A 25253-nucleotide genomic window follows, 5' to 3' on the forward strand; every position below is an offset into this window, starting at 1 on the left:
ATAAAAAGATATAGAGAGCAGAAAGTAGAAAGAAATCAAATAGCTATTAGTAACTGATGAGTGCTGAATGAAGTGAAAGAACCAGAAAACAGCAAATCAAAACAAGTGGAGAAGAGAGAATACAAAAAAAGGCAACTTTTGGTCAGGTAAAATGAAATGAATCAAGTAATTACCTCTTGCTGAATAGCCCTCTCAACCCAACCGAGAATTCTAGCAAGTTGAGAATTGACCCATCGCAACACCAAAGTTCCAGATATAGTTTCAATCTGAAACAGGAAAGAGAAATTTTGACAAGATTTACCCCATCTCACTGAATTTCTTATTTTACAATGTGTGAAATTAGTATTAAATAAGAAATTCAGAAAACAAGTTTAATAAATTCAATTTGATAGCATGCTAGTAGTTTGATATGTCCTAATGACAAAATAACCTCAAGAATGCATGTTTTAATCTATCTGTTGTGAGAATAAAATAGTTAAGAAGAAGAAAATAACAGTGCAAGAAGACTTCATCCTAGATGTCATTCTGAAACGCATGTTAGAATTTGTTTGACATATGTAACCCCAAGAGATATGCACAAATAGGAGCTGCAACATTATTGAATGTGTCAACAGAACTAAAACCATTACATGTATCTCTCAAACAAAATAAACATGATCATTAACAGAGATAAATTTAGTCTCTCAGACAAGTAAATGTACTATGATTCACATAATACAAGTATATACTATATGAGTGTGGAATTGCATAATATTTTAGGATGTAATGCTGGGACCAAGAGTAGAATGAGCCTACATTTAAGGCTATTTTGAAAAATTAAAGTATATCATGTTAACATGAGAAAGAGAAAATAGGTTGAATGTTAAAGACACAACTCCTTCCCGTCATATTCTTATTTCTCCTTCATCTTTCTATTCTTTTCTTAAAAATCAAGCATCACAACTTAGTATTGGAGTTGTATTACATCAGAGATTGTAAAAAAGAAATGTGATAAGAGTAGACCATGCTGACATCAGTATGTTTGCACATGTACAAACAGGTGCACCCTAAGAAGCATGAACATGGACATGACACAACAAAGAGACTTTGACATGACAAATCTTAGAAAGGTAGGAAGTATTATTGTCTACTTAAAATTTGACAATCTCTCCTACTCTCATGCTCACTCCATCAGTGAAACCTTTCTATGACTTTTATTTCTTATATAGTATCATACTTTATATAAAATTATGTAAAACTCCAATTTGATTTTTCTTACAATTATTACTTCATTTTTAGACATTCAGGATTCATTGGCCACATATTAGCACATGTCAAAGAAGTGTCAACCACATAGCAAAATTGAGAATTTCATTTTTAACTTAACACACCGAGGATGTGTCGGAAACATGTCTGTCACAGTAGCTTATGGCTTACTTTCATTTGAGTGTTAAGTGGCTTACTTTCTTATTAGTTGTTCATTATGGTACCAAATAGAGTAGCTTAACGGTTATAGTCGCTCAGCGCATCAATTGAAAAGTATAAAAATGTAAGAAATACAGCAAACTTGAAGAAGGTATTAGATCTCATAAAAAGATTATTATTAGAGGCACCAACCTTTTTTTCTTTGATAAGTTTTGGAGGCACCAACCTTGATCACTCCATTCAATGGGTGCAAAAGGAGATAGAGAGTCTTTAGCATCAACCAATGTCTAAAAGTCTAACGTGGTTGGTTGGTCAATTCTAGTTGCCCGGTTAAAAATTAACTCATCCATCCAGAGTTTTGAAAAGCAAAACATAGAATGCTACTTAAAAATTCATCAAGAACGGGAAAAAAAAAAAAAAAGCAGTAATAAATGTTTAGCAGCATTCGATCATGTTATTTTTCCCCATTGCCTTCAGCCTAGTAGATTAAATGTTCTTTTTCTAGCATTCACCCATTCCTCTTCCACTATATAAACTAGACAGACTTTGCTATTTCTAAAAACTTGCAAATTAAAAATGCAGCAATTCTGAAGCCAACGCCCTCACCTTGTATAGATTTAGTTTCCTGCAGTAAGCCTCTGCAGTTCCCTCTTCACAAGCAGATGTGATAACTGTCACTATATACTGCTCAAGACTATCAGCTGCTGGAAATACAGATACCACATCCTCGGTGAGATGTTCAGCGCCTTCAAGGAAAGGTTTCTGAAGAAACGATGTTTAATTAAGCTACCACATTTCTAAATAAATAATACAAATATATCATGTACAAAATAAGCATAATTAAGTAGACATATACCAACAATTCAATATAGGCTTACCAACTTGTTCCCATAAAGTTTGTGCAGAAGAGATGCAGAAACACCAGCTGCTTGTGGATGCCTCTGAGATAAGATTGGCATAAACATGGTTGAATCTTTCTTCAAAAGCTTCTTTGTCTGTTCTGCAAGTAATGCTAAAGGATGTTCATCCGATGCATCAGACATTGTTTCAACGTCCTGCAAGATCTGTAAAAAGGAGAAATCAAGATCAAATTTTTTTTGAGCTCTGATAAACATAAGAAATTCAGCCCAAGCTTTACGCTCAAAGCTTGAACCTAGATAGATCAAACTACAGGTTTATGTTGCAAAATCCAAAGACCCCATTAGGCCATTACTTGGCCGGCTGAGCTCATTCCCCCCTACACAGGCATGCAGCCACAAAATGTCATCATGAATCCGAAATATCCATGATAAAATAACTAAAGTCAAAAATAAAATGAAATTAAAGTGACCATTTGCTATCAACATAAGGAAATCTCAGATATCCAACAAATTACAAGTACTTCAATATATTGTGACAGCCAATGATCTATCAGAGTCAGTTATAATCAATAACCCACTTACCCTTGCAAATGCATTCTTAATCGATGATGATACATATGACTCTATCTGATCTCTGTCAGTGAGATAAATAGATTCCATTGCCTGCAAGAAACACTACCACTGTAACTTCTTACATTTCATAGGTTAAAGTATGCAACAGCATGTTAGAAACAATGATTTAAAAAACACAATGAAGAATTTTATATATATTTTGCTTCTGTAGAATACAAGAGGACAGGTAACCAATACGCCAGTGACCTAGCAGTATCAGCCTCTTACTTCCCAAACGAAGGTCAAAGTCTCAGAAGAGACGTGTGTGTGAGTACCAACTAGGAAAAAAAAAAAAAAAAAAAACTAGTACAATTTAGGAACTTCCAGCAAAATTGACATTGTATGCCTTGACAAGGTTTACTTCCAAATGCATCCACAAAGAAATGTCCATACAAACCATTTCGGGTTCTTCAATAAGAAGCCTTCGAGCAACCATTGCAACTGCAACTATGTTCTCCATCATTGATGACCCCTACAAGTTATACAATAAGTATTATGATCGATTGCGCGATCAGAAAAAAAGTGCACAAAAAGACAAAGCAATTACTCAGACAGAATAAATATTTTTTTATGATGGTGTTTTTGTGATAATTAATATCTATAGCCTTTGCTTGTAGATTCCCACAAACCTAAAACAAATCCATTGTCTATGTAAAAGCATAAAAATTAGAAGACGGTTCATTGATCAAGTATAAAGCAATATTCTATCTTGTCATTCTATAAGGGGAGGTACATTACAATATACAAAAGGTAGGATTGTTCATAGATTCCCACAAACCCCAAAGAAATAATAATAATAATTTTATATGTAGACGCATAAAAATTAGAACATGGTTCATTGATCAAGCATAAAGCAATATTCTATCTTGCCATTCTATGAAGGAAGGTACGTTACAATACACAAAAGATAGGATGACTTTTGCAACCTAACCAGGAAAAGGAAAATCCATCTGCTTTCTGACAGATCTGGCATGAACTGCGTGAACCAAGTGTGTCTGCATAAGATAGATATTTAAAAACTATTTACAAAAGTTTCTACAGTAGAACAACTAATTTTTGGCAGATTGTCATTACTCAAGGGACTTGGTATCTTTTAGACTTCTATATCCATCCCAGCATAAAAAAGGACTTAAATCCCAAGACTTCTATACCCATCTCTTCGGAATGAATGTGTGAAACAATCTCATGGTAGAGAGAGGTTTGGTCCAAATGTCTCTCTCAGTGAGAATATTGGTATTGAAGACACTGCTACGCCTGGGTTTATTCAGCTTGATTCTACAAAAGTTGGTGTACCTAAAGATGCAGGGATTAAAAGTTATGGGAGCAGAAAGACAAAAAGAGGTTCAGGGTGAGAGTGCTGTTTTGTTGTTGGGACCCCAATCAGACAGGTGTTCTGTGGATCAGGTAGGGAAGCAGCAAAAGAAGAAACACGGTTTGCCCCAATCAGATAGGGTGCTTAGAGGTAAGGGTAATGATGGTGCCGTTCCACCAAAAGCTAGTCTTTGATGTTGGGAGCATGGAATGTTAGAAGCCTGAATAGGCCTTGCATGCAAAGAGACGTCAAGAGCTGGATTAGTGAAAATAAGTTTGTTCTAATTGAAGCCAGAGTCAAATAAAGGAAAGCTCTTCAGATTCAAAGGAAATTTTGTAGTGATTGGCTTTGGTTATCTAATTATAGTTGTAATTCACTGTGTAAAATATGGATTGGGTGGAATAATTCTGTATAGGATGTTTCATTAGTTCATGAAAGTGCTCAAGCTATCCTGGTAAAGGTGAGATTTATAGCAGCTGGAATGACTGTTTATCTCTGCTATATATGCTGCAAATACCGTGAGTGAGAGGGAGCTATGGAAAACTTTGAAAGATCATTCTACCTTGGTGGATGGTCTGTGGTTAGCTATTGGAGTCTGAAATATTGTTAGATATCAAGGGGAGAAGAAAGAAGGTTTGCAGGTCCCTCAAAGGACGTTAGATGAGTTTAATGAAGTCATTCAAGCTGCCAAATTGGAGGACTTACCTACTTATAATGGGGACTAGTCTTGGACTAACAAGCAAGGGTTAGAGAGAAGAGTAATTGCTAAATTAGATAGAGCTTTGGTTAATCGGTATTGGTTAGATAAATTCACCGACTCTAAACTGTATCTCACTGCTGTTTCCTTGTCTAACCATTATGGTTTGGCAATTAAATGGCACTCTTCCTGCTCTGAAGGGCCTAAACCATTTAAGTTTTTGAAAGTTTGGTGTATGCAGCCAGAAGTTGATGACCTTGTTCATCAAGCTTGGGCTGTTAAAACATCTGGTTCTCCTATACATCAGTTGATGCAGAAGCTGAGAGAGGTTAAAGTTGTTGTAAAGAAATGGAATAAAGAGAAAGGCATGATCTCAGAGCAGTTACAAAGTGCTAGGGAGGAAATGCTGCGTGCTCAGGTTGACCTTTTGAAAAATCCTAGTGATGATCTTGTTATTCAAAAAGAGAGGATGGCTGTGACTAAAATCCAGAACTTAGTTGGACATGGAGGAGATTGTCTGGGCTCAGAAATCTAGAGTTAGATGGTTCAGTGATGGGGACAAGTGCACTTCCTTTTTCATCATAAGGTAAAACAGAGAAGATCTTTCAATGCTATTACTCAATTGAAGAATACTGATGGTGAGATGTCAGAGGACCCTGAGGTGATGAAAGCCAGGTTAATTGAGTTCTATCAGAGTTTATAAATTGCAAAGGACACTAGTGCCTTTGAGTTTCATCCTAGGAGAGTATTATCTACAAAGGAAGAAATTAATTTGGAATGTGCAAATTACTAAAGAAGAAATTCATCAAGTTGTAATGCATTTCCATCCAGACAGAGCCCTAGGACCAGATGGATATCCAGCTAGAGTTTTCAAAAATACTGGAATTAAGTTGGGAAGGGTGTGACTCAGGCTGTGCTGCACTTCTTTACTACTGTTAAGATGCCTAGAGGAGTTAATGCTACATTTCTCACACTGATCCCCAAAGGTAACCATGGTGATTTGATTTCAAATTACAGGCCCATTTCTTTGTGTAATTTCTTATATAAAATTATCACTAAGATTTTGGCCAATAGACTCAGCCAGGTGCTTCCATCACTAGTGGGACTAGAGCAATCTGGTTTTGTAAAGAACACAAGAATTCATGATACGTTTTAATGTCTGACCTCATTCAAGGTTTTGGCAAGAAGAGAGGTGATCCAGCTATGGCATTAAAAATTGACTTGAAGAAAGCTTATGGATCAGTTGATTGGGGTTTTCTTAGGGCTATGCGGCTGTCTTATGGCTTTGGGACTACTTGGACTGCTTGGGTTATGGAATGTGTGACTACTGCCTCTTTCTCTATTCTGTTTAATGGTGTCCCAGCAGGGTATTTTCACTCTTCTAGGGGTATTGTATAGGGCTGTCCCCTATCTCCCTTGCTGTTCTCTTTGCTTACTGAGGTTTTCTCTAGTCTTGTTAGTGAAAAAATTATTTCTGGTCAGTTGCAGTGCACTAACAGAGTAGTGAAAACTGGGCTTCAGTTTTCTCATGCTTTCTATGCTGATGATTTGATGGTAGTAGTCAACGCTTGCACTTCCTCTACTAAAGCTTTAGCTGAGCTTTTCTCATCTTTTGAACCTACTACAGGTCTGATGGTCAATAATGACAAAAGCTCCATCATTTTTCCTAACACTGTTAGAAGGAGGAGAATTTCTCAGATCCTGCCTTTCCAGAGGACAGAGTTCCCTGTCTCTTATCTAGGAATTCCTATGTCAGACAAAAAATTGAAGACTGCTGATTTCAAAGTTCTGCTTGATAAGATTTATTCTAAACTCTATCATTGGAATTCACTGAATCTATCTATTGCAAGGAGGATTGAACTTCTCAAGATCAGTTTTGTATTCTTTTCTTTACTATTGGCTGTTTGGTTTCAAAATCCCTTGGCATGTGCACATCCAGCTGGAGAAGAAATTTAAAAACTTCTTGTGGAGTGGGAAAACAGAAGTAAAGAAGATGGCACAACTTAGCTGGAAAAAAGTTACTCTTCCTTTCAATGAAGGTGGCTTCAATTTGAGAAAAAATTCTGATTTGGATTTTGCTTCTAAAGTAACTCTGTGTTGGGACTTCATTTTGCAAAAAGACAAGCTATGGATTAATTGGTTCAGAGAAAATTACCTGAAGAAGTCTAATTTCTGGATTGTCACTCGAAAACAGAATGATTCTGCAGTGTGGAAACAGATTCTAGAGTCTTCTGGAGGGTGACCCCTTTTTGCATTTGGTGGAGCCTTTGGAAAGAGCGGAATTGTAGATCTTTTGATGGGAAGGAGTCCTCTATTGGGATGCTGAAATTTTCTATTATTTGTACCCTTTTTTGTTGGGGTCAGGGGAGAGATTACTCCTCTCTTGAGGAGATTGTTGACTTCATGGGCTCTTTGAGTTCATAGATTTCGTTTTGTTTTTGTATAGTTTGGGACGCGTTCCCCTTTTGAACGCTCTTTAATGCATTTTACTTATCAAAAAAAAAAATGATTGAGCACTGCACTTACGGGTTTGGTAAGGGGGATAAATTTTCTTTGTTCTATGATCCCTAGTGTGAAGGGTTGTCTTTGATTCAAAGGTTTGGTGCTACTGTTTTTAGAAGATGTGATAAATCTTCAAGACTTGTAGTATATTGTAGATGCTCATTGGTATTTCCCAGATGTGTTTCCACAACATGTGAAAGGATTTTCTCTCTACTCTTCCTATTACTTTGGACACAGACAATATTGGTTGGAAGCATGGTACCTTTTCACTGAAATCTGCTTGGAATGCCTATAGGGTGAAGGAGCAGGTGCTAGCTTGGACAAGTCTTTGTAAGAAGTACTGTAGGCCGAGGGTATCAGTAGCTGTTTCTTTAATTATGCAGCATAGAAACCTCTCTTTTACTCATCTTCAGAAAAGGGGATACAGCTCCCTTCCATTTGTCATAACTGCTATGCAGCAGCAGATGACAATAATCATCTATTCTGCACTTGTTCCTTTGCTACATCTGTTTGGAGAGCTGTGTTTGATAAATTGAATATCAGTGCTGGTCCTTTCTCTTCCCTTGACAGTTTGGTGGCTTGGTTCTCTCAATCTATTGTCATAGTTTCTTTCAGAACTAACATCATTGCCTCTGTTTTTGCCAACGATATGGAAAATATGAACACATAGAAATGCTGTTTTACACCAGGGCTGTCACTCTTCTGCTGATGCTCTTGCTGTGGAGGTGATTTGGGAGGTGAAGCAGGTCACCAAGTGTTCCCTTGAGGATTTGAAGGCTGTCTTTTGACTTGTATCATGGTGCTAGTTATACATTTTTATTTGTGTTTTGGTGCGTACTGAAAATGGGCCTTTTCTATTTCAATATGTTAAGGTTGTAAAAGGGGGTATGCCCCCAATCTCTCTTGTATCATTGTATTTTGTTTCGTTTAATGAAATAACCCATTCAGGAAAGAAGAAAAAAAAAAAAAAAAAAAAAAAACCCCCACAAAGGAACAGAACAAAGAATTAAGAGAATGTAGCAATATAATGCTTACAGTACAATTTTACATTGTTATTATTGCCTATAGTCTTGTGTATGTAATGTATATATGCAGCGCTTTCACCCTCATTAATAAATGTCACACTTAAATCAATTATTCTCACATACAACGTGACATCACCTATTCTTAATATAACATGGTAACAAGACCCTCTTGGTCTATCTTCATTGTGCTAATTCTTTTGTGGTGGATGCTTGTAAAATCCGTTTTTCATCGAAACAGTAAATTGTATAGCATTATCACAACAGTCCCAATTTCAGCAATTTTGTTTGAGTTTTTATGAATCTTGCCAGACAAAAGCTGAAGTACAACAGAGCTTTATCAAACCTTGAGGCTGTTACTCAATTCCTCGCAAGGAGTTAATCCATGGAGTATGTTCGTCCAAATCTATAATGAACAAAGTCCAGGATCGAAGAACTTACTGCCAGGTAGCTCCTCTTTTTTCATAATTTAAACCAAGTCCTACCATATGTAACCAATTAGTTTAAGTGAAAAGGATTATCCACAGCTCCCTATCCTTTTTTTTTCCTAGTTGGTACTCACACACATTTGTCTCTTCTGAGACTTGAACCCCTGACCTCCCTTTGGGAAGTAAGAGGTTGATACCGCTAGGCCACAGCTCCCGATCTTCGTCTAAAATATCATAAGCATTGGATTAGTAATTTGGGACATCTGACAAAATCCTAGATATTGAGTATTATATATATATTTCAAGAATTTTTGTGTTACTGTTCTAGAATCTCTCCCTTGATTATATTTCTAATGAACTTTGATCTATTTGGTTCTGGTTTTTCACTGTTTTTTTGTTAGATTGTTTCAAAAGATTCACAAGTTTTGATATCACAGTTTCCATGGCTGGGTTGGTTGTTTATGTGGTCTGTGCTGGGTAGTATGATTTTGGACAGCACTAGAAAATTTATAATTGTTACCTACAATAGGATTAAAAGAGTTGGATCAAGGAAAACTTATGCATAAGGCTTCAAAAAGAAGAAAAAAGGCTGCAAGTGGGAGGTGGAAATCTTGGTTGTAGAAGTGTCAGGTTTCGTTAGAAATTCAGAAATCTTAAATTATCATAACAACTCAATCCAATTGAATAGGAAGGTTAGAAAGATATTTACAGGTGTTGAATACTCCCACAGATGATATAATGCCAAAACAAGGAAACTTTAACGCTTTGAACACTAAGACTATTCTAGATCTAGAAAACTACATCTAGAGACCCAATAACATACCCCAAATAAGACCATAATGGCATAACCTATGGACTACTTAACCCCGTGTCCAGAAAATATAGAAATTAATGAAATACACAAGATTCTTGAATAAGAATGCATAAATAAAAACATAAAAGCATCATAATAACCAAAAACTAACAAAAAATGAGACTCAAATTAAAACTAACATACTTTGACAGGGTCCAAATTGAAATTCATACTAAGTTCCGAATTTCTTTTCCCTTTTTTTCTTTTTTTTTGGGGGGGTTAGCATACTCTGCATCTTTTTCCTACATATTAGAAAACACGAATCCCTTGAGATTATAGTGCTAAAGTATGAATATCCCACAAACTTCGAACTTGCATATTTTGAGGGTGACTCAATTTAATTTTATCTTTTAGAAAGGACAAGGGCAATTTAAAGAAGTTCACCTAAACTGTTGTCCCTTTTATTCTATCCTGAAAGACAAAATATGATTGTGATAGTTTGCCAAGCAAGCACATCCTTAAATTGATATGCAATAAGAAGGTCAACTATAGCTCCATCTGTTGCTTGACTTTGGCAAGTTCAGCACCATGATCACCACACGTTCCTTTGTGATTTAATTAAAGTATCTCAGGAATCGCACTCTCCAATTTCTTGATATGAAGTTGCTGATTGGTATTAGATGCTTCAACAGATGAAGAAATAGCAAACAAGAAATCGATGTTACAGGAAGTGAGCTTCAATTGCAGTGGCTGAAGCTTCATTCTTTTGTTGTTCACATTCTATCCTTTAACATGGATGAAGGAAAGATCGATATAAGCGTTTAAGGATTAAAATATAGCAACTAGGATCACTGTTTTAGAATCAACTACAACCAACTTATTATTTAGCTTTCCTTCAATGACAACCACACTTTGTCCAAACAACTTGATTTCAACTTCAAACTCCCAATGTAGCTCAGCTCCAAAGTTAACAAAAAAATAACATAACCAAGTGTATACTTCATTAATTTACCAACCTCAGCAAAGTGCAGGTGATAGTCTCCCAGCTGCTTATCAGCCCAATTTTGAATAGGTGATAAGAAAGACTGCAAGAAAGCTAACTCTCGATATCCTTCTTCACTTTCAACCCTAGAATGCAAGCTTTTCAAGTGTAATCTCTCTTGAGGGCCCCGCTGTTCCTTCAATGGTATTTTATTTAACTGCTCGATGGCATGACGCAATATTCCTTGCTCGTTTGTGATGACAAACTGTAATAAAACAATCAAAAAGAACATTGAATGATGCCAACAAAGAGTGATGATAATTGCATAATCGAAGAAGAACCCAGAAAGGGAACTTCGTCGGGTCAATATCAATGTCCATACAATCAGAATCAAAATAGAATGGAAGGCAATTAAAAGACCAAATATATATATATACACACATAGGAAACTGAACTTTTGAGAATGTTATTATTATTTCAGCATCAATCAAACACCATCTATAAGACATAGTTGCATCCTATACATATATCCTCATACTTGTCCCATAGTTGTGGGGTGAGCGATTGGTTGGTTCCTTTTCTTTCAAAGGGTCGGGGTGGGGGTGGGGTTGACGAAATGGTTATATTGCAAGTTGGACATCAGAAGAACTACTTATACTGCTGACAAATTGATTTCAGCCTACACATGCCAAAATACCTGCTGATACTCACTTAGCTGTGAAGATGAAGGTGAAAATGCCGAAGAACCAGACGGTTGGTAGAAAAGCCACATCCAGCAAGGACCCTTGGGATGAGATTTTTTATTAGCAGTTAACTGATTCTATAGGCTATATGCTATCCAACCATATTAAAAAGAAACGCAACAAATGAATAAAAACGCACATCTATAATCTATTGGACCTTTATAATTATAATATCTTTAGTAATGTATAATAATATTAATGCTTTGACATGAGTTTCCATTATTCCTAGTATTTTTCATCTTTTTTTTTTCCTGAATATTTTTCATCTTTTGTAACATATATATGCATCATTATTTCTATCCATGGCATCTAAAGTAGCACTTAATCTATCAAAGACATTGAGCTGTATAGCCCATGGACACTATGACAAGGATCAAGACTCTCATTTATAACCATAGAATAAGTTGACCACCCTCTAGACATGATGTCCAATAAGTACCTGTTTAGGGTTTCTAGTTCCTATTACCGTGCAGCTACAGTATACTTGGCATGACCTTTGTCCATAGAAATATTTGGCATAGAAACCAATCTATATTTCTTTAACAATTTGATTGAATGTTGGTCAAAAGGGAACACAAAATCAACAGATATATGAAGGGATTGCTCTAGAGGAAGTTTTTAAACTGGATTCCTAAAGTGACCAATTGCAAAACTCACACTTCAAAAAGAAAAACAGAAGGTAAATAAATAAATAAACAAATAAAAGCTATACAGCCATTGTATTTTCAATTTTGCATATAAATTTTTTATCAGGAAGAAAAGGAAAGAATAAGCGAGCAACATAACCAATAGTCATTGAAGATGAAGCAGTTGTGCAACAGTTGTCAAGCAAATCTACATATTAGGTCCAAACTATAAACTTTTTTTTTTTTTTTTTAATTTATCAACATAATTAAGAGAGGAAGACCAAAGTTAACGTGGGTAGAGTTAGTCAAGAAGGATATGATAGCATGTGGTTTGAATGAGGCTATGGCCTGAGACAAAGCGGAATGGAAACATAGGATTCATGTAGCCGACCCCAAGTAGTTGGGGCAAAGGCTTCTTGTTGGTCGTGCACTGGTTATAATGCAAATGTACATAAGGTAGCTCTATGTTACAACAATAACCAATTAAAATAATTATCTAAGAAATTTGTATCTTGAAATCCATTGAACTATTACGTACATGGAGATTCAGTTCAAACTGACCCCAGCCAGATAATAGGACTGTGCATAAGATAGGTCATGTTCAATCAAGGTCACCATTCTGAGTGGCTTGTGAAAAGCGAAAATGTGCTTCAAGGCACAGGGTTAAGAATTCTTCATGAGAAAGCCCACGATTGTCAAGAGGAGATGGACTTTGACAGGAAAGAAGGTCCCAGTCTGGGTTGGTCTATGAGCTGCTGAAAGGGAAATATTTCCCAAATTCCTCCTAACATCCAAAAACCCCTACCTTCTCATATGGAAAACAATTTAAAAGACATTTTCAAAGTGGAAGCATTAAGTAGGCCAGTACCCCAAAAAAATTAATTTCAAGAGTTTAACCATTAGATTGGCTGTTCTCCTATTAACCCATCTTAAAAATTCCAATTATCTGTGTTGAAATTTGTTTCTTGATTGAAAGTACATAAGTATAACCCGTTGCTAGTTTCATTGACTCTGTTATTGTGTTCTTTTTACAATATTGTTACTCACAAACAAGTAAACTGCTTACTTACCTGGAAAGAAAAAATAACATAAAAGTAAATTACTAAATTGCTTATGTGAAAAACTCCATGTTCCATGGTTAGATACAATGCACCGGTAGCCTCAGTTTGGCAGGATGGGAAAGAAGGTTGAGGAAGCAAGGAAGAAAAGGTTATTTGCTTTTGGCTCACCCTTGTATCAAGCCTTGGCCAATATCTACCTTACCCTAAAAGATAAAGGAAGAATATCAAAAATATAAATATTTAACAGTTTTTATCGAGCCTCAGATTTGGAGATTCGACAAATCTAATACTCAGACACATATACATAACTGGCAGTCTAGTGCACATACCCGAGTCTGTATAACATGGGCTCGCACATAAGTCACAGCTCTTCAAAAACTTGCAAATGCTTGTAAGGTCACATAGGTACCTTAGGCCTTGTTCGAATTAGGATTGCAAATAAACAAGGCAATACTTTTGAAAGTTCAAACAAAAAAATGGTCAAGTCTATAAGATCACAAACTGAAACAAGTAAAACATCCAGTAATAAGTAACGCAACAGTGTTAACCCATATTCTTGAGCACCAATCCAGGAATTACTTCATTAGTGAGGCATTTTCTATAAGATTAACTTTGCATTTAAAAAAGTCTAAAAAGCAAACCTTGACCACAATACCTGACGAAATAACACCCAAGCAAAGCATGTGTAATGGATAGTTTCTGTGACTCCCAAAATACGCCATGTTGACTTCAAAAGCTCAAGCATTTCTTCCACTTCCTGGACAGAAAGATGCTCCATAGTTGGTCACATTCATTTCACAGAGCAATATGTGCAGGACTTGGTTTCTGTTTATTTTCGATTTTCACAAGAAATTTAACCAAATCACAGCGTTTTTCTTTTTTCTTTTTTTCCCACTTCAATGCTCGAGTTTGAAAATGAATTAATATACAATTTATTATAGCATAAGATTTCAAACCGATGTATTTCTGTAACTTTATAAAGCTAAAACTACCACTCTTCCACCAAAAAAAAGAAACAGAATCTCAAACTTTTTAAGTATTCGAGCGTTCTTGAAGTCATCATGAAATAAAATGAAAGTCACTGACCTCTGTAAGTTTGCCCTCATCTAAAACATCAAATACACTGAGAAGCAGTTTCTCATATATTCTGACGTTTAGGTGATAACCATCCGCCCAATGGCATACTTCACCAGTTAGGTCACCTCGAGCTGGCCTCTCCGCAAGTGGAATGGCAATATCTCTGAGAGATCTCAAGCATTCAGTCCGTTGGAGTTCAGCCGTAGAAGATGGAAGAGACTGACATTAAATAAATAAACATTAGAGGAGTCCAGGATGAGAAAGATGATAGACACCTGGAGTTCAACCCTAGAAAATGGAAGAGACTGACATAAAATAAATAAACATTAGTGTGGTCCAGGATTATAAAAAGCTGATGGACTAAAAAAAATCCGGAAAGCATGCCAGAATAAAAGCAAACGGAAACTCAAATCAGAATTGACCAAAGTCACCAGATTATGAAGCAATTAAACCACATAAATTACAAAAAATGAATCTTGAAAAAAGAGCTGCTATAAATTTCTATGTAATAATCAAGAAAGAAGCTCCAGATTTATGAGAAAATGGCACATCCTGAAAAGCTCCATGCCGCCAAGCAAGAGGACAGGTTGAAGTTAGATTTACAACTTTTAATTGGAAGCATTCAAAATCAGTTTACTAAATTTGGTTGTTGGGATGCACAAAGCAAAAGAACAACAGAAGAAGTTGGAAGGGAAGACGAACAAAAGAGAAAATCCCATATGCATTTCTGACATCAAAAAGGGATTTAATTTTACCCTTATCCATGCAAAAACAAATTAGCCATGAGAGAACGACCTTCAAAAGGAAAAACATTTAAAAATAAATAAGGGCTATTATTTAAAGGAATCGCTCGCGTACACCCACAGGGCCACACCAATACAGAAATCTTGACTCTAAAACTGATATGAAAAAAGTATCAGACAAACGTGTGAAGGGACATCCAAGATCAATCAAAAGCAAGAGCAAACCCAATGGCAATAATTGTAAATAGCTAAAACCTATGAAGATGAACATACCTCAGATTCTTCAATCTTCGCCAAAAGAATCCTCAGTTCATTTGCCTTCCGTCCAGACTCCCCAAATCCCACAGCAGGGTGATTGATAAGCCCCTCCTCCAACATGTTTAACTGAACTGACAAGAATTTGAAACATCTGAGAGTATTTTTTATACCACCAGCTCCACCACCACTTACAGCCACACCAGACACAGATCATACTTGCTCCCCAAGAGAAGAACAAAAAAATAAAAATAAAAAAGTTGAAAAAAGAGAGGAAAGAATATGGTGTGAGAGAGAGAGAGAGAGAGAGAGTTCAGCTCACTTGTCTTTTCTGCCACCGTATATAAGTTTTCATGTCAGAAAATTCTGTTCGAGAGATGCAGCATAACAGTTCCAGAGGAATCAGAAGAGTATCCATTCTCTTTCCCGCCTTTCCCACAAGGGCATTAAGCAGCCCTTGTCTTGTTCTGATGTCCATTGCCTCAGAAATCTGAATTTATTCATAAAAATGGACAAGAAGTTCTAACATTACCAGCAACCCAAATGTATAAACTGCAAGCAACTCTACAACCATTGAAAATCTATGAACTATATACAAGAAGCAGCATAGTGTGATTTGCATGCAAGTGTTTATTGAAGAAAACAACAAAAGATGTCAAACATTAAGAGAGGAATAAATCCACTGGTATATTCATGGAGTTCTATGGTAACCTAAAACTAAATGTTGCTTTACAAAAATAAAAAGTTATGTATGTAATACAAAAAAAGAGATGGAAAAAAGAATGAGATAGAAATAAATGCATTTACAGCATCCAATTAGAAGGATTGATTGCAAAATCAACCGTTTATGCTAGTTAGACTGACGGTAATCCAAATAAAGAGAAAAATGTCATCCATAATTGACATCGAATGATGGTCTTGAACATAAAACGGGAGAGAGAGAGAGAGAGAGAGAGCATGTTTATTAGTCTTAGATCAATACACAAGACTACAAAAAGAGTTGCAGGCTAACCCAATACTAATTATGAACAAGTGTCAAACTATGTGACTTCAACACATTCAAGGATGGTAAGATAAATATTACTTGCATCTTATCCATTAGTGGATAGGGTGTAGCAATCTTTTTTCTTGGGAGTCGAACCTTAGACCTGATACTTCCCGAAGCATCAAGGCCAAGTTCTTACCCACTTGAGCCAATACAGTTTACAGAAAAGACAGAGCATATTACAATGATCAAAGTGCTTCTGTCAGTTATATTGGTTTATCACTTTTTGGCATTCTCTGCATCCTTTTACTGGTGCAAAATGTCAAAATAATATAGACATATTGCGAAAATTCACAACCAACAATACCATGAGCAAAAATAAAAGTTAAAATATATGATGAAGCACAGTATATGTGGTAGGGAAAAAGGTAAGTCCCAAAAAGAAAACAGAAAAAGATCTGTAAGAACTTAATTTACCTCCATCTGGACACGCATTGTCTCCAAAAGGCCAACTAAACCAGGAGTGTGCTGAGACTGGGTCACGACATGTTCGCTTTTACTACGCCCAAGTTTTCTAATCAATCTGGACTTTTTGTCTTTCTTTTTTTCCTTTGATGGTACAATGAGGCCCCTGTTTACAGAATGAAAGCAATAAATAATATACAAGATTACTAGCAGGGAACAGAATAAGAAACAAAAGAAAATTGAGGATGCAAAAAGCAATACAACAACATCAAGATATTATTAAACTAACATGGAAGTATATCTGCTAGACAAGCTAGGCACGATGAAGCATACCCTGAAACGCCAGCAGCAGCCAAGAGGATTTCATATGCAGTTTCACGGAGATCATCATCTGTAATACCTGAAAAGGTAAACATCTAAATTTAGAAATACAAAAACATATGCCCCTTGTATGACCTCGTGACATTGCTAAGAGAAGTCGTTTTTATGAAGAATCATTGCGGTTAATGTGGAGATCCAAAACTGTTGCTTTGAAGAAGGCGAAGAAGCCCTAGTAAGTCCATAAAGATTATGAAAATCTGGAGAATTTTCCACATACTTTTGTCATGATTAGATTCTGTTCAACAGACCAAGCACTTGAAGCACATCTTTAATTGTTTCCACTTCTTGGAGTAAATATAACTACGTATCGACAAACCTGAAGTCAAACCCATACATATAATCATATGTGTCATACTATGCATTGTCCAATGACCAGAACACCTTTACAATTTAATTTACTCAATAAAACTGAGACTATTAATCTGTCCATAAACTAATTTTAGTTCATGACATTGTTATCCATGATAATGCCATCCAACATAAGGGGTCTTTGCATATCTTATTTAGTTACTCCAACCTTCCAACTTTTCAAGAAGACATACATTTAATGCAATCTCAACTTTGGAAATCTCCAGGTTACCCTTTGAAGTTTAAATATATATATCATCAAGTTGGAAAAAAATTCAAACCTTAAAGGATATTTATGGAAAGAGGCAATTATCTTGCGTTGGATTTTGAAATGGGACAATATTCCGGGACAACCAAAAATGGAAAGAGGGACTAACAAATTGGGATGGAGGGAGTATAAAAGGATTACCCAATTTTGGTCCCACCTTGGTAGGGTCCTGGGGAGGGAGACTTGAGACAGACCTTAGCCTTGGTATTTCACAGAGAGGTTGTTGGAAGACTCAAACTTCCGCCAGTGGCATCAATACTCAAGCACGTAACCACTGAACCAGACGACGACCCTCCAGATATCTAAGCATTTATTATATTTTTGTGTCTCAAATATTATGTTCAGTGTTTCCAAGCAATTCCATGAAAATTCTGAAATAATGTCTGCATTTCCGAGCCGGCCAAAACAGCAACAAAGTAGTACTTAGTAACTTGGATACATGGAATAGTAAAAGAAATTTTCAATTGGTCATCCGCTCATCAAGAGTATAAAAGGACTAACCCAGTGCACAAGACTCCAACCATTGCGGGGTCCAAGGAGGGACCGATGTACACAACCTCACCTCCATACGTGGAGAGGTTGTTTCCTCGATTCGAACCCATGGCCTCTAGATCACATTGGAGCAACCTCAGCACTGATGTAAGACAGAATTCTTAACAGTTCTATAAGTCCGTTTTTTACCAGAATGGAGTGTCTTTTGGGTGGAAACGATGCATTGAGAAAAACCCACTAGCTTTAGCTTGTAGGCCATGTTAGTTTTTAGCTGAAAACCTTCGTTTAGGACTCTGAAATCGCATTTTATTGTGTTATAGGAGGTCTGTTGATTATTTCGGGATTTTTGTTTGAGGCCTTAATGAAGTAGGAATGCTATGAGATTTTATATTTAGTAGTTTTTATTGATTAGGTTTCGTTTTCTATTTTTTTTTTTTTCATAATTTTTAGAGAGAATTTATTTTTAGGCATATTTCTAGGATTAGTTTCCTTGTGTTTTTAGTTTCCTTCTAGTGTTAGGTTTTCTCTATTATAAATATACATGTCTTGCAAGAGCAGAATTTAACTTTTGATTAACAATATTTCAGATTGCTTTGCAATTCTTATTCAACTTTGTGGATTCAAAGTTACCCTACTTTGTGGATTCAAAGAAACTATGTTCCTTGTGAACAATTTTATCGTTTTCCGTTACGTCAGTTGGTATCAGAGCCTTAGTTTACCTTGGGCTGACGACGATTGCTCGTTTTGGTAGCACCTACTTTGCCGACGTTGATGTGAAGGCCCCTTGGGCAGCCATACATACTCAAAAACGGTTCATAACAACTGGTTTTGGGACCGGCGGCAACCAGATTCGTGGTTCAGTTCAAGTTCGAGCCGTTGATGTGTCTCACAGCCAACCGAACATGGGTTATGTTCCTGTATATCCACATAGGCTTCCAACCTATGCGGATTATTCCAATGATTCTTCCGATGATAAGGAGTTCGGATTCAGTGATCGAGGTAGACGCAACAATCGTGAATTTCAGGTAAAACTTGATCTACTTACTTTCAATGGAAGTATTATTATTGAAGATATCTTGGACTGGCTTGAAGAAATTGAAGAATTTTTTGAGTATTTTGATGTACCTGAAAACAAACAAGTTCCGCTTGTTGCCTTCAAGCTTAAAGGGTGTGCTTCAGCTTGGTGGGAACAGATACAGTTTCATCGAAGGAGGCAAGGATCACAACCTGTTCGGTCGTGGTACAAGATGAAACGGATGTTCATGGCTAAATTTCTACCACCAAATTATGAGGAGATAATGTAACAAAAATATCGGAATTGTTGGAAAGAGAGTCCATCTGTCAAAAAGTCTACAAAGGAGATTCACAAAGAAGATAGTGGCACCAAGGATAATACTAATTTTGTTGAGGCAACGACTGACATTATTGAGGTTGATCGAGAGAAAAATTATATTGATTCACCTATTGTAGTTAAAGAAGATGAAGTAAAGGATGTGAAAACATTAATTCCTTTGCACGAGTTGGTAGATGCAGAAAAGGACTTTAGCATGTTAAAAGAAGAATATGGTGACAAGATGTTCGATACTAAAATTGAGCAATAAGAATTAATAGATGATCAGCGGGTTAATGATTTTTCCAAATCAGATGTCCAAGATGGTATGGAAGAATTCAGACTTCAAATTGGTGAAGTATCAATATTTGAGCAAACTGTAAGTGAAGAAGTTTTAATTCCAAAAGATGCCAATGAAGATATTTTGGTGTCGTGTTTCGGAAGTTCTCGCGCCAACGATCTGTATGTTGTTGTCGTAGGCAAGACTTCATGTTATTCACAGCCAAACTCGAGTACTGAGTTTTTTTTGAAGTGGAGGGGACTGATGTTGGATAGAATTCCGAACAGTTCTACAAGTCCGTTTTTTACCAGAATGGGGTGTTTTTTGGGTGGAAACGATGCATTGAGAAAAACCCACTACCTTTAGCTTATGGGCCATGTTAGTTTTCGGCTGAAAACCTTCGTTTAGGACTCTGAAATCGCATTTTATTGTGTTATAGGAAACCTGTTGATTATTTCAGGATTTTTGTTCGAGGCCTTAACGAAGTCGGAAAGCTCTGATATTTTATATTTAGTGGTTTTTATTGATTAGGTTTCGTTTTCTATTTTTTTTCATAATTTTTAGAGAAAAATTATTTTTAGGCTCATTTCTAGTATTAGTTTCCTTATGTTTTTAGTTTTCTTCTACCATTAGGTTTTCTCTATTATAAATATATATGTACTGCAAGAGCAAAATTTAACTTTTGATTAATAATATTTAAGATTGCTTTGCAATTCTTATTCAACTTTGTGGATTCAAAGTTACCCTACTTTGTGGATTCAAAGTAACCCTGTTCCTTGTGAACAATTTTATCGCTTTCCGCAACGTCAAGCGTTAAGCCAAGGCCAATCCTCATCCACTCATAAACATTATAATATTCATATAATCTAAGTTTCTGACTATTGTGTTAAAACTTCTTGGTGGAGAAAGTGATGTGCCGAAATATCATTGTGAGAACTACATATAAGAGAAATTGACTGCATCCAGACAGCTGTATTATAGAGGACATAACAATAGCACAACACCATATGTTTATAAGAGCCTACAATATTGCTTTACCATTTTTACCTGTTGCAAATGAAGGCAGATGCACCAGAAGATCACTGGCATCATTTGGAATTCGCCTTGAAATCCTTCGACTATCAGCTTCATCGAAATCATCATCCTCAAAATCATCAATATCATCAACAGATAATTCTTGAACTTGTCTGGAATTCAGGGACTGTGATTTTGATAGGTTTGAGTCATTGGACTCAATGGATGATTGCATTAAGGAAGGGACAGGTGATGGTGTGAAGACAGGGACAGACAATGGTGTGAAGACAGGGACAGGCGGTGCCCTTTTTGGAGGTGAACCTGAAGATTCAGGATTTGTAACCAAAAAGAATTCGTCGGTAGAACCTGTATTATTCTGGGAACAAAAAAAAAAAAAAAGGAGAAGGAATTACTAAATAGTAAATACATTGGATGGACTTTCAAAAACTAGAAGCATTTTTAAAAATAAAGAAAGAAAGAAAGAAAAAATGCCAAGGAAAGTAGGACCAGATGCAAAAATGTAGAAAAAGCTGCTAATATACCATGCGCACTAAATTAAACAGGCAATGGGGTAATATTATACTAAAATTATGCAAAAGGTTATATAATTTCATGGCAGGAACTCCAAAAGTTCAAACTAACACAATGAAGTATAAAATGAAATTATAACTTCCCAAAGAAAAAAAAAAATTTGGTATAACATGAAATTATAGCATATCCAATCTTACCATATGCGGGAATCCAGTGTTATCATGATAATCTCTAATGGCTTCAGAGAGTTCAAGCATTCCACCTGCATTTAGAAAGACCTATTAGAAAGAAGAATTATTATTTTTTAATTGTATATCAGCTAGTACCACATATAAAAACATATCTAACAACCTTTCTTAGTACAACTGAGAACATAATCGACACTAACTTGATCTAGATCCACATCATCTAATGATACTGCACCCGGAGGCATTACAACTTTCTTAATTAAGCTACCAGAGAGTATGAAATCAAGAAGTATCTGCCTGTCCCGCCTATATCTTTGAAGAAGCTCGTCAGCATTTTCCCTGAATTCATAAAAAATAATAATAACAGATAAGGAACTCAACCATTTTTTTATACTGAAGATACAGTAAGGGGATGGATTACAAATAATTCCATACTCTTCCATGGTAATCAAAGGCTTCAGAAATAAGCGATGAACTATTTTACAATAATCAAAGGTCAGGTACTCATCAGGTCCCAGAAACTTCAACAACAATTTCTGCAACAATGCTTGCTTCTCTACCTGAAAGCAAAAAAAAAAATAACACTATAATTTATAGTAAAAATATATGGTGTTCATTGATAATGTTATTAATTATGACACCAATCACTGAAGACACATTAATCAACAGCATTAGATTAAATGGAACTTCACAAAAAATAATTAAAATTTAGCTTGTAATCTCCATTAACTCCAAAAATCAAGTAAAACAGGTAGTAAATTGAAAGCAAAGCATAATTTGTTTGGTTGCCGGGAAAATAAATATGGAAGGAAAAAAAGAGTGAAATACCATGTCTCAAATTTTGCATTGACTGGAAGCTGACCAAGCAAAAAACACCCACTTGAATGAGTCATTCCAAAACATTTACCTTATTTGAAGCTAGCCTTTTACTCTCCCAGCAGCCAAATCAACACAAGATCCCAAGATTTTAACCCTTACGTTCTTTTATTATCTCAATTTTCTTGGCAGCCAAACAGATCGTATAATGAAATGTAAATAAGATTAATCCAAGACTTGAAGATACTGTAAAACGAACTAAATTTTATTAATTACCGAAAAAAAAAAAAACTAAATTTTATCAACCACTTAATCTTGAAATTGCAACGATAAATCAGATACAAGCACTTCAATTAAAAGCTTAAACTATCACTAGATTTAACAAACAACCCATCAAATTGCATCTAAATTAACTCGAATGTGTGAAATTCAGTATGCATTTTTTGTATAACAAAACTGGTCAAATGCACTTCAAAAACAGTCAATGGACACGAAAACAATCGATCTGACAGTGGAATTGGAAGGGAATGAGATTAAAATTGAAATGAATTGAGCTCAATCCACCATTTTTTAAGATGTCGGGTACCTTTGAGCGAAACTTCCTGTTTGAACTCGCTTTCTCTCTCTAGTCTTCGCATGTAGAGAGAGAGAAGAGACAGTGATTTGGGGAAGGCCAGTGATGTAATTTGAACTCGGCGGATAAGCGAAAGTCAGAGAACGAGAGAGACGTCGGAGTCGGTGTGATTTGTACGTCGCAGCTCTCTCTCTTTCGGGGTAATTTCGAAAAATACCCTTCACCATAAATATTTGTATCATATACAGTAACCCCTAATTTTTATCCCCTTAATTATGAAAAAAAAATTAGTATATTATAAATAAAGTTAAGGGGATGTTTGATTTCTTAATTCAACGCTGAATGCAGAACATAGTAAATGATTTTTTAAAATAAATTTGTTTGATAAAATTTTAGGACACTTTTAAAAGAGGTCAAAATTTTAAGCAGAGAAAGTTATTATGCCCTTATATAATTGTGTTATCTCTTTTAAGGTTTCTTTATGTAATTTTTCTAATGAAAATGAATTACATGTAACAAATTTTAAAAAAATAAAACTCCAAATTAAAATAAAAAATACTCTAAATACAATTAACTAAAAGTGAAAATATAAAATCACAATACTCCATCTAGACTGGGTTCACCCGGTTTCACAAGAGTTTTCAATTTAATTAAAAAATATATTAAATATTTCATTTAAACTTTCAACATGTCTTAAAAAATTATACCAATTGATTGGTTAAATATGGAGAACTTGTGACTTTACTCGTAAGTTTACTTGAGCATTACTCTTCTTTTTTTTAAAAAAAAGTCATAATTTATTCTGTGCATGGTGAAATGAAGAATGATAAATGATGTGATTATATCTATATCTATATCTATACTATTATTAAATATACAAAGAGTTTCAGTATTTCAGTATTTATTTATTTATATTATAAAATAGATATAAAAAAAATAGTTATTTTTTATAGATAATTATCACAATATAACCGTCCGGCCGAGTTATGATTATGTAATTATCAGGAGATGACACGTGTCATCATCCTATTAATTTAAGAAGCCTATAAATAGAGATATGGAGGAAGGAGGAAGGGGTACAAAAATTGAGAATTCTATAAATCCAGAATTTTAGAGTAAAATATAAAGCTCTGCCAAAGAGTTTTAGTATTTATTTCCTTATATAAAAAAATACTTATTAATTGATATAAAAAGAGTTTTTATCTATACAATTATTAATTGTATAAAAGTGCAAAAAGTTTCGGTATTTATTTATTTGCATAAAAAAATATTTATTAATTGACATGAAAAAAAACTATAAAACTCTAAAATCTAACTAATAAAATTTAAATTAACTTATTTATCTATTTATTATTATGAATTTTTTAATAAAAGAAAATCTAATTAGACAAGAATTATTAATATAAAAAATATTTATTAATTGATATATAAAATAAATAAATTTTCTAAAACTCTACCACAAATTAGCTTTTATTATGAGTTTCTTAATAAAATTAAATTTAATTAGACAATGCTATATTTATAAAAAAATAAAATAATTTATATAAAACTCTATCATAAATTACCTATTTTATTTTCAATAAAACTCTATCACAGTAAACAAATATATATTTAAAGAGTTTCTATAAAACTCTAACACAAATTACATATTTATATATTTATTATGAGTCCTAATTAGACAAGTATTATTAATATAAATTATTATTTATTAATCGATATAAAAAGAGGTTTTAAAAGAGTTTATATATAACTCTAACACAAATTACCTATTTATCTATTTATTATGAGTTTTTTTAATAAAAATAGTTTATATATAAAAAAAAAAAACTCCATAAAACTCTAAAATCTAACTAATAAAATTAAAATTAACCTAATTATCTATTTATTATTATTAATTTTTAATAAAAGAAAATATAATTAGGCAATAATTATTAATATAAAAAATATTTATTAATTAATATATAAAATAAAATATTTTTTCTAAAACTCTACCAAAAATTAGCTTTTATTATGAGTTTCTTAAAAATAAAAAAAAAATAAAAAAAAAACTCTAAAATCTACCTAATAAAATTAGAAATAACCTATTTTACTCTATCTCAAATTACTTATTTTATTTTCAATAAAACTCTATCACATCAGACAAAGATATATTTAAAGAGTTTCCATAAAACTCTTTAACAAATTACCTATTTCTCTATTTATTATGAGTTTTTTAATAAAAGAAATCTAATTAGAGAAGTACTATTAATATAAAAATTATTTATTAATAGATACAAAAAAGAAATTTTAAAAGAGTTTCTATAATACTCTAACACAGATTAACTATTTATCTATTTATTATGAGTTTTCTAATAAAAGAAAATCTAATTAGATAAGAATTATTAATATAAAAATATTTATTAATTGATATAAAAAGAGTTTTTAAAAAAGTTTATATGAAACTCTAATACAAATTTCCTATTTA

At 34.4% G+C, this 25253-nt stretch overlaps 1 protein-coding gene across 2 annotated transcripts in view; it reads right to left on the bottom strand.

Annotated features, from left to right (window-relative positions):
* LOC132299438 (protein unc-13 homolog) overlaps positions 1-22968 on the bottom strand; it is a 37358-nt gene extending 14390 nt beyond the window's left edge. The window contains exons 1-17 of one of the 2 annotated variants that reach the window (XM_059796045.1): positions 22802-22968; positions 21835-21959; positions 21563-21738; positions 21409-21473; positions 20714-21056; positions 16901-16967; positions 16580-16733; positions 15440-15607; positions 15136-15246; positions 14129-14338; positions 13698-13799; positions 10647-10877; positions 3274-3348; positions 2847-2927; positions 2283-2468; positions 2011-2166; positions 174-266 (exon numbers count right to left, since the gene is read on the bottom strand). In XM_059796045.1, the coding sequence (XP_059652028.1) occupies positions 174-266; positions 2011-2166; positions 2283-2468; positions 2847-2927; positions 3274-3348; positions 10647-10877; positions 13698-13799; positions 14129-14338; positions 15136-15246; positions 15440-15607; positions 16580-16733; positions 16901-16967; positions 20714-21056; positions 21409-21473; positions 21563-21738; positions 21835-21842 (2226 nt within the window). In that variant the 5' untranslated portion in view covers positions 21843-21959; positions 22802-22968. The remainder of the gene's footprint in view (positions 1-173; positions 267-2010; positions 2167-2282; positions 2469-2846; positions 2928-3273; positions 3349-10646; positions 10878-13697; positions 13800-14128; positions 14339-15135; positions 15247-15439; positions 15608-16579; positions 16734-16900; positions 16968-20713; positions 21057-21408; positions 21474-21562; positions 21739-21834; positions 21960-22801) is intronic. The other variant, XM_059796046.1, reaches the window with a different exon arrangement.
* Between the last annotated feature and the right edge of the window lie 2285 nt (positions 22969-25253).

Source organism: Cornus florida, unplaced genomic scaffold (genome assembly GCF_030987335.1).
Source record: "Cornus florida cultivar Cherokee Brave unplaced genomic scaffold, ASM3098733v1 CherokeeBrave_3.0.0_Hap2_Chr03, whole genome shotgun sequence".
Classification (NCBI taxonomy): Eukaryota; Viridiplantae; Streptophyta; class Magnoliopsida; order Cornales; family Cornaceae; genus Cornus; species Cornus florida.